We start from the raw sequence: 10571 nt of genomic DNA, 5'->3' as shown, positions 1-10571 counted from the left end.
CACCTGCCGTCCCCACAGACACGACTTCTTGAGTTGAACGTTTATTCCGTTTATTTTCGTTCTTTCTTGTTTAAAACTATAAACGCGCAAGGCTCTAAGTTTTCCTCTGAGCACTGCTCACCGCATTCCAGCTTTCTAATTACAGTTATTTTCTAATGTTTGGCATTTTCGATTTGCGTTTCCTGTCAACCCAGCGTTAAAAGGTTTTAAAACCTCTCTGTGATATTTTTGCGTAATTCCCTAGCTTTTTAAATCAATTCCCAATTTTATTGCCATATGTCAGGAACAGACTCTTGTCTGTCTTGTTTCTGTTTTTGGTTTTTTTTTTAACGGTTTCTCGAAGCTCACTTGGAATCCACTTGTGACTTTTGGGAGCATCCTGTGAGTGTTGAAAAGGAGGGATCAAGGTTGTGAAAATTAAGATCTGTTTTGCCTCCTCAAACAGCTTTCTCTTCTAGTCTCCCACATTTGGTCTGTGGAGGTTCGGAGAGGGGATGTCAAGTGTTTTCCCCAAAGTGCTCCTGTCCCTGGAGCCTGCATTTGTCACTGCTGGGCACAGTGACATGGCCACTTTGTGCCTTGGGATCACTCAGCAAGACAGACGTCACCAGGACTCAGGGGACTACACCGCTTGGATGTCGTTGGCAAACTCCAACACACCCATGAGACACACCTGCCTGCTGCCTGCGTTCATACAGCCCTCATGCTAAAGATGGGTTTATATGTCTAAATAATTGTTATAAATCAAAGAACGGTGATAGTTTGTGATGCATAAAAAGTCTGTGAAACTCCGATTTCAATACCCATAAATTACATCTGCTTGGCACACACAGACACACGGCCACTGGGTTACGTGTATCTCAGGGGACCCCGTGTGGTTTGCAAAGACGGACGTATTTACCACCTGGGCTTACAGAAAAGCTTACCTACTCTCGCCTTAGTATCCCTAAAATTCTTAAAACATGATGGAAATGTTAGCAATTATTTTTCTTCTTCATTTGACACGCAAGGATTTCCTAAATTAAAACGTTTTAACCTAACAATTTCTGCTGCTTGAGAAACTTTTTTTAATCTATGGAGGTGAAATTCACATATCCTAAAATCAACCATTTTTTAAACTGAACAGTTCAGGGGCATTTCGTACACCCACAGTGTTGTGTGACCACCACCTCCGCTGGGTGCCAGACGGCTTCATCCCCACAAAAATGAGACCTCGCTAAGCTGCCATTGCAAAGTGCCACAAACTCAGGGGCTTAAACTGATGGTCCCCAACCCTTTTGGCACCAGGGACTGTTTTCATGGAAGACAATTTTTCCAGGGATTGGGAAGGTTTGGGAATGGTTTGGGGATGATTCAAGTGCATCCCATTTATTGTGCACTTTATTTCTATTATTATTACATTGTAACATGTAATGAAACAATTATACAATTATTATAGGTTGGGGACCCCTGGCTTAAACAAGAGAAATTCCTCCTCTCACAGTTCCGGAGGCTGCAAGTCTGAGAGCAAGGTGTCGGCACAGCCCACCTCATTCCAGCACGACCTCGTTTTTAGCTAATCTCGCCTACAGTGACCCCAGTTCCAAATAAAGTTACATTCCAAGGAGTGGAGGTTAGGACCCCAATGTATCAATTTGAGAGGCATAACTTGACCCATAATAACCTTTCCCACCTCCCCGTATCCCCTGACAACCACCGGTCTGTTGCCTGGCCCTGTGCATTTGCCAATTTGGGGCATTTTATAGAAAAGGAATCCTACACGGTGCGGTCTTTTGTGCCTGGCTCTTTTTTTTTTTTACCGGGCATGATGTTCTCGAGGTTCATCCGTGTTGTAGCAGGTGTGAGAGCTTCTTACCTTTTCCTGGTCATGGAACTTCGAAGGAAGCAACTTTCTAAGCACGTCACCTGCTGCCCTGGGCTGTCCCAGTGACAGGTTCTCATTGCACCTGCTGGTTGTCTTAAGAGCATGTCCCCAATGCATAAACACGCACACACACGCACACCCGTGTGCGCTGCAACTTAACCCACCTAATCCCTCCTGTAATCCCTCCACGGACAAGGGATGCTTTAGTGGGGAAAAGATTATTTTCAGGATGTGGACATCCTGACGTACCGGAAGCAGACCCCCAGAGGCCGTCAGATTGATGTCGGCAGATTTGTCTTTTCCAGACGTCACTGAGGAACAGGGCAAATATTGGGTAGTGTCTGATTGTGGGAAATTGGTCACAGTGGCTGTCTGAATCCACTGGGGCTGCCACAACAGCACCGTGGCCTTGGGGGTTTAAACAATAGACATTTATCTACTTACAATGCGGGAGGCTGGGAGGGTGAGGTCAAGGCCCCGGCGTGGGCAGGGTCCGGGGAGGACTCATACTGGTTTGCACACAGCTGTGTCCTCAGATGGTGGGGACAGGGAGACAGAGAGCTCTGGTGTCTCTCTGTCTTCTTATAAGGGACCTAGCCCCATCATATAAGCCGCACCCTCAAGACCTCATCTAATCCTAAGTACACGCCAAAGCCTCCGTCTCCAAATATGAATAGCATCCTATTGCGGTGTAGGGCTTCAACGTATGGAAAACATTCAGGGGAGAACTGTTGACAACATGAGTGGCACTCGCTGAAGGTGGCCCCATGGTGGCCCTGCTACATCTCCCCGGCACCCTACGCCTTCCTCTGCTCACATACTGTCCCTTCCAACCCCTTCATACGACCTTTCGTGCGACCAAAGTGGAGCCCCACCCATCTCCCAAAGCCGTTTCTGAAACCAGGCTGAGTGCAGAACCTCCCAGGCACCCCAAGACCTCACCGTGCGTCCCCACATCGCGGAATATCACCGTGCCGGGGGCTGGTTTCACTGTCCGTGTTTCTCTCTTCCCTGCAAACATCGCTTTGTGCTTCATCGACGCACACCTGGCACCCAGCACTTAGATGGCTCGGAGGAGGTGTGCCTGCAATGTTTGTTGAGTGAATGCAGGAACTCATTTGATGTTGCACGCGCAGGAAGCGAAAACCCTGGAATTTACAAGTCCGGTACTTTCGACCACCTCCAAGGCGGCTCCGGTGAGAGACCCAAAGCGGCAGGTGTCAGTCACGTCTCTTGCTCTGCTGTGGCCACTCACTTTGCCCTGCCACCTAGGAAGATAACTGGCAGTGAGAGGTGCTTTGAAGTCACAGTTTGTTGCTTGCCAGAACAAAGAGTTCAACTTACGTCTCTGCGCTGAGCTGTGGGTTCGCCCAGCTCTGGGCATCAATCACGGCAGTATTGCCGCCCTGTGAGAGGCATTTTAGGAGGAGGGACCACAGGTGAGCAGCATCTTACCTGGATTTAAGGCTGGTGCCTTTGAACCTGTGGGCTCCCACGCCCACAGTGGGCAGAGTTGCCGAGCGGGTGTGCCGGCTTCCCGAAGCCTGGGGTGCTCATTGGTGCTTGGTGACTTCGGTTTGCCACCCTTCGGGTTGGCAGGGGCCGCCCAGGGAGGCTGAGCCGGGGACGTCGCTGGGCGTGCACCCACTTGTCCCACGGGTTCCTGGCGGTGGAGTTTGCAATCTCAGCTTGGGGCCCATTTGTTTTTGGCAGGGAGACGGCTGTGGGGCTCATAGTTTCCACTGCGAGACAGCGCCTCTCTTCCTTCCAGGCTGGGAGAGCAGAAGTCAACAGCAGGAGGGCGGGGTGGTGGCCGGGTGTCCCCAACCCGCCGGGCTGGAGCTGCAAAGCTGTCGTCCGGGAGCAAAACATGGAGATCCGGTGGGGACTCCCCTGTCTGGCCTTCCTGTGTTTTCTGATGCCCGCGCGAGGTAAGAGGCGTCTGGCTCTGAGGGAGAGCTGTGTGGGCGTCGGCGGGTTGTTCTGCTGTTGCTTTAAAAAATAAACAACTCCTTCCGAAGGAGTCTCTGTAAAGCAAACGGCTACTAGGAAAGAGACCAGAACGGTGCATGGCTGAGAGAGGAGAAGAACCGGCGGGCGCCCCAGTCTGGGGTCTGGGAATTAGATCCAGAAAGGCAGGAGGTCAGCAAACAGCACCTAGATATCCGCTGTGCTTTCCAGTTTTGATCTCTGTGTCTCGTGCAGTTGAAAAGTGGCCTCTCCTATGCCCCACTGGCTGTGGGGGGCATTTACAGGATTTCTTTCTGACTTTAAAAACTAGTTCTGATGCTTTCCATACGGTCAAAACAGAGTTGGAAGAACTTCACCCCGTGGGACGGCTTACCGGAGGCTGGGTTTGCCCGGAGGGCAGCGTTTGTTTGGATTTTTAAGACTTCTCCCAAATGTCATGGCTCCTTCCTGCAAATTGATTAAAATCATCTTGCGTGGCTTATGCTCAAAACTTCCACACGAACTGGCAAGCTTTCTCCCAGACTCTGGGATGGAGGCTGTTTTTGCTCGTTGGCAGGACCTCGTTAAGGAGCTATAATGAGCTCGTGAAGTGTAGGATTTGTACGGCAATTACGTTTCTTGGGTCATTTTGATGTTGTGATTTTAGACGATAGAGTACACAAGGGAATCTTAGGAAGGGAGGAGTGTCGCTGCTGGGAATTAGAAGATTGCATTCAGATGTCTCTGTGGTGGCATTTCCTGTTTATCTTGTTTAAGGACGTGGATGCCATTAATGCAGGAGCGGGTTGTTTGTGGGTGGAGGCGATGTCAGGATAGATTCTGGTGCTCAGAGCTCAGGATCCGCGGTGACACTTTTCTAATATTCTGTGTTTCTTTCGACATCATTGCCCACGAGGAAATCATTCGGTAGCTTCTGTTTGTCGGGAGATATCAGTGCCTAAATTGACCCAGGGTGGAAGTAGGAGATGCAGAAACGTTCAGCAGTAAACTCCGCTCCCAGAAAAGCACTTCCAAGAGCTCGTTTCTCCTTTGTGTTCGTTGCAGTAAGAGCCGGAGGTTAACCACATCCCCTTGGGCAACTCAGCCTCTGCAATGCGTAGCACACAGACAGTTCCCCGCTTACGATGCGTTGGTTTATGATTTTTCTACTTTGTGCTGGGGTGAAAAAGAAACGGCATTCTATAAAAAAGACATCTGCACTTGAATGTTTATAGCAGCACAATTCACAATTGCAAAGATGTGGAAACAACCCAAGTGCCCACCAATGCATGAGTGGATTAATAAAATGTGGTCTATGTACACCACGGAGTTCTACTCAGCCGCAAAAAGCAGTGGTGATCTGGCACCTCTTGTATTATCCCGGGTGGGGCTGGAGCCCATTCTACTAAGTGAAGTATCCCAAGAATGGAAAAACAAGCACCACATGGACTCACCATCAAATTTGTATTAACTAATCAACACTTAAGTGCACATATGGAAGTAACATTCATGGGGTGTCGGTGAGGTGGGAGGGGGAGGAGGGGATGGGTAAACCCACACCTAACCGGCACAATGCACACTGTCTGGGGGATGGGCACAGCACAAAAGCAATTTATGTAACCAAATCATTTGTATCCCTCTAATATTCTGAAATTTAAAAAACGGATAAATTTGTGTTAAAAAATAAAAGTGAAAGTGTAAAAAAAAGACATGCCTTCAGTAGAAACCATGCAACCATCTGTTTTTCATTTTCAGTACAGCAGTCAGTAAATCACGTGAGCTATTGAGCACTCTGCTATAAAATAGGCTCGTGTTCGATGACCGTGCCCATTAGCTGTAAACTAACGCGAGTGTTCTGAGCTGTTTAACGCAGGTGAGGCTAAGCTACGGTGCCTGGTGGGTTAGGTGCGTTCAACGCATTTTCAACTTACGGTATTTTCCACCTGGGAGGGTGGGCACTCAGCCCCATGGTTAAGTCGAGTAGCGTCTTAATTCAATCCTCAACGGATAACTGGCTGTCGAGGTCTTTCAGCCAGCTGTTCAGTTCATTGTAAATTTATGGAGACCTCAGTTGTCTGTGTAACAAACATACTTCATGAGAGAAAAAAATGAGCTGTCACTGGCCGACGGTCACTACGGGTCCTCCCTGCTACATCCTTTTAAGGACAGGAGCGCTTCCTACACACTGTGCATGCATTCACTTAGCTGGTTCTCACCCATCCCTAGGATGCGGGTGCCATGCCAGACCATTGTATAGATGGGTAAACCGAGGCACCGACAGGTTCAATCCTTTACCCGAGGCCACCCTGGTGGCGCGATGGAGAGACCGGATTCAGACCCAGGCAGCTGCCTCCAGTGTCTGAGCCGTAGTTGACTTTTTAGCAGCACAGGGTGGGCAACACCATTCCCTTGGACAGGGGAGGGATTTGCCGTGAAAGGCTGCTCTCTTTCCTCTACCTCCGGGAAGACTTCCATGAACAGCCTGCTTCAGACTGACTCCTGTCTTCCGAAACTCAGAACCGTCCTGTCTTCAAGTACCCTGGGCAAGGTTTGAGGAGGGACAACAAAAAAAAAAAAAAAAAGTAAAGTCTGCATCAGGATGTTTCTCTGAAATTAAGATGTGCACGCAGTGGCTGAGTGTGTCTCGCCCAAATTCCGGGTAATTAATTCAATGTGCGGACGACCCCCTAACATCACCGAGCATCAACTGCTAGAGATGGAACAAGTTCATAAGATCCCCAAAACATTCTGCACAGGTGGTGAGATGGTTGCTACAAAGGCCTTAAGAAAACAGGCTGGGTGCAGTGGCTCATGCCTGTAATTCCAGCAATTTGGGAGGCCGAGGTGGGAGGATTGCTTGAGGCCAGAAGTTTGAGGCCAGCCTGGAACACATAGCAAGATCCCATCTTTACAAAAAATAAAAATGTTAGCCAGGCGTGGTGGACCTGTAGTCCCAGCTACTTGGGAGGCTAAGGCAGCAGGATTGCTTGAGCTCAGGAGCTTGAGGTTGCAGTGAGCTATGATCACACCACTGCATTCCAGCCCCATCTCTAAAAACAGACAAATGAAAAAAACCAACCAAACAAACAAAAGAAAATGGCATTGTTGTGGTTAACATCATATAAATCATTATTATAATTATTCAATTGTTAGTACAAAATGAGATAATAATAATACAGTTATATTCCTTAAAAAAACAGAAGTTTACAGTGTGGTGGCCCCGTCTTCTCACTGTATTTAATTAGTCTTCACCATCAAATCCAGGCGGGCTTGAAGGAACATGAGCCGGACTCAGGTCCTCTGAAGTCTGATAAAGCCAAAGATGAAAATGTCAAAGGGCTTCATACAAAGTGTGGTTTATTAAGGGGGGGGGGGGAAAGAAAAAGATGTGGTTTGCTGGAGGAAGTAAGATGTAGTGTTAGATAGGCCAGCAAGGTGACTGCACTTTACAATAATCTATTGTCTACTTCACAATAGCTAAAAGAGAAGATTGGGAACAGTTGTAGCATTTAAAAAACATTTGTAGCATTTAAATATCTAAAGTGGTGCATGTCCCAAGTACACTGATTTGATCTTTACAAATTATATGAATGTATTAAGTTATCACATGTATGCCGAATCTATGTATATTATACATCAATTTTAAAAATTAAAAAAAAAATTGTATATGTCTACAAGATACACTGGCTCCAACATTCTCTTCCACAACTACTGTACATTATTCCCTTATCAGACACAACTAAAAATGTGTGTGCATTTGAATAGAACTGCATTTCTGTGTACAGACTAAAAATGAAATAATAAAAACAACAGTCACGGTCTTCCTAGGTCTGAGCAGTAGCACATCATGTTTCTGGTACGTCCTTGTTGCATGAACATAAGTCAGGAGCTGTGCCAAGTATCTTTCATGAATCGCTGCCCCCAGCTGTCTCGGGCTGTGTGGGCTGCTTCTGAGAATCGCGATGTGGGGAGATTGCCATGCTTGCCTAAGGCGGTGAGCCGGACCGCGGCTGGGCACAGGACTCCAACGCACGCCAGCCTCACCACGCATGTCTCAGCTGAGCTTCTCTTGCTTTTGCCTCCTTCCTCATCCCCCAACCCCCCGCCAAGCATCCTTTGATCTAACAAATTTGTGGGCGTGGAAATAAAGCCACACATGGGTCATTTACCTGCCCGGCAACTTAGTGCAGTGGTTCTTAACCTTTGATGTGCAGGGGATCATCCTGGAGGGAGGTGGCATTAAAAGCACCACCCCGATCTCCACCCTTGGAGATCCTCATTCAGTAGGTGTGGGTGGGGCGTTTGGGAGCTGGGAGACCTGCATTTTAGGAAGCACCCCAGGTGATGCCCAGCTGGGATCAGGGCTCCCTTTGAGAGATGATGACTCTGCATCCCGGCATCTGGCTTATGGTCAGGCTGAGCCTCGTGGATTCTTGCCACAAGGGCGGCGACTCTGTAGTTCCAGATCCAACCTGTGCCAGCCCAGAGTGACACCCCCTAGGGAGAGATGCTACAGTCCAGACATTCTCAACCAGCGAGAGTCTTGGTCCCCAGGGACACATGGCGGTATCTGTAGTCTTTTGGTTGTCACAATGGGGAGCTCTTGGTTGTAACTACTGTCATCGAGTGGGTGGAGCCAGGGATGCTGCTCCACACCGTGCAATGCACAAGGGGGACCCATCGCAAGGAATGATCCAGCCTCAAATGTCAGATGTCAATGGGGCTGAGCTTGAGAAATTCTGTCTTAGCATGAGGGGCTGTCTGTCTATATCTGTCCACCTGTCATCTATCTATCTGTCTTTCTAGCTCTAGCATTAGCTATGAATTCATCTGTTATCTATCTGTCCATCATCTACCTATCCATCAATCTATATGATTAGTATATTTATCTGTCATCTAGCATTTATATATCATCTATCTATCCATCTATCTATATCTACCATTATTTCTCTTATGTATTTATCTGTTATCTATTTATGTATGTATCCATCACCCATCCATCCATCCATCCATCTATTTATCCAGGTATCTCTCCATCAGTCCATCCATCTATCCAACCATCCATCCATCCACCTATCCATCCATCCATCTATCCATCCACCTATCCATCCATCCATCTATCCATCTATCTGTCCATCCATCTATCCATCTATTTATCCATCCATCCATCCATCCATCCACCCATCCATTCATCCATCAATCTATTAATCCATCTATACATCCATCTATCTATCTATCCATCCATCCATCCTTCAATCTATCAATCCATCTATCCATCCATCCATCCTTCAATCTATCAATCCATCTATCCACCTATCCATCCATCTATCTATCCATCCACCCATCCATCTATTCATCCTTCGATCTATCCATCCATCCATCTATCTATTCATACATTTATCCATACGTCCACCTGTCCATCTATACATGCATCTATCTATCCATCTATCCATCCATCCATCCATTCATCCATCCATCTATCCATCCATCCATCCATCTATCTATCTATCCATGGATCCGTCCATCCATCCATCCATCCACCCATCCATCTATCCATCAATCCATCCATCCATCTATCCATCTGTCTATCCATATATCTATCCATCCATCTATCCATACATATGTCTATCTATCTGTTTATCATCATCATAATGATCTATCTATGTACTTCTCTACATAGATATATAGATGATGGATAGAGAGATGAATGATGGATGATAGAGACATACATAGATATATGATTATAGATAGATGGTGGATAGATTATGATAGCATCACCCAGTCCCATGCACCTGTATCCTTGGAGATATTTCCATGCTTGCAGCTGATGCAGTGCTTCAGATGGAGCCAGCACTATTAAAATATTTTTGTTGCTACATTTCCCCCATTACCAGAAGGTGCAGTCTTGGAGGGGCTTCCTGTGGGGTGAACACGGCTGCTGCAGAAATTGCCCAATATTTGAGAGGGGAGGTCAGTGCATGCAAATTAATTATTAATTATTAGATAAATATACCCGTTTTTTGGTGTGAGTGTGTTATCCGTGTTAGAGCATTCAGACACCATCCAGATAACATGCTGATGCCCCAGAGAGGCGGGTGGGAAACCAGTGGAGAGAGGATGGATGCAGAATGGGGTGGGGGTGGAAATGCAGATTCCTGGCCCCAGTCCCCTTCCTTGAACAGGGGGATGGGGTGCTTCGGCAGTTCTCCTGTGGTTTTCCTGAGCCTCAAATGTTGGGGAGCCCCTGGTCTAGGGCTGCCTCACCCTACTGGTCTGGTTTTCCGAATCTCCCGGGGAGCATCCAAAGCCCCCAGCCAGATGCCAGAAGATGCCTGGCTGGTTTCTAAGGCTCCGGGCAGGACACCACAGCAGAGACCCCCTGGCCTTCTAGGGAGAGTTGAGACTGAACCCGCCATCTCTGGGGGTCTTGCAGGACCCCCTTGGGAAGCATCAGTATCCCGTGGCTGTTTAAGCCTTGTCTGAAGATGGTTTCCTATTGCAAAAGAGCAAAAGCCTCTTCCCCACACAGGATGCCTTGGGGAGTTGGCAAGTGACCATGCCAGGGTGTGTCAAGCCAAGAGTGGAACTGCCACTTTTTGGTGTTTCCTGGAGTCTCTCCCAGGGTCCCTCTGGGGCTGGACCAAGTGGCATCGACTTGGAATATGTACAGGCTCCATGCTCGGAGCTCCCCGCTCTGGGTTCAAGGTCTCCATCTGCCCTTCTGTCTTTGAGAAGAGGCTGCCTGGGGCTCTTCTCT

At 47.8% G+C, this 10571-nt stretch overlaps 1 protein-coding gene across 2 annotated transcripts in view; it reads left to right on the top strand.

Annotated features, from left to right (window-relative positions):
- The first annotated feature begins 3524 nt into the window (after positions 1-3524).
- Positions 3525-10571, top strand: part of XG (Xg glycoprotein (Xg blood group)) — a 43733-nt gene continuing 36686 nt past the window's right edge. For both annotated transcript variants that reach the window (XM_045537685.1, XM_045537684.1), the window contains exon 1: positions 3525-3795. In XM_045537685.1, coding sequence (XP_045393641.1) covers positions 3735-3795 — 61 coding nt within the window. In that variant the 5' untranslated portion in view covers positions 3525-3734. The remainder of the gene's footprint in view (positions 3796-10571) is intronic.

This window comes from Lemur catta, chromosome X (genome assembly GCF_020740605.2).
Source record: "Lemur catta isolate mLemCat1 chromosome X, mLemCat1.pri, whole genome shotgun sequence".
NCBI lineage: Eukaryota > Metazoa > Chordata > Mammalia > Primates > Lemuridae > Lemur > Lemur catta.
The sequence above is the reverse complement of the archived record's forward strand: the minus strand, read 5'-3'. Positions and strand labels throughout refer to the sequence as shown.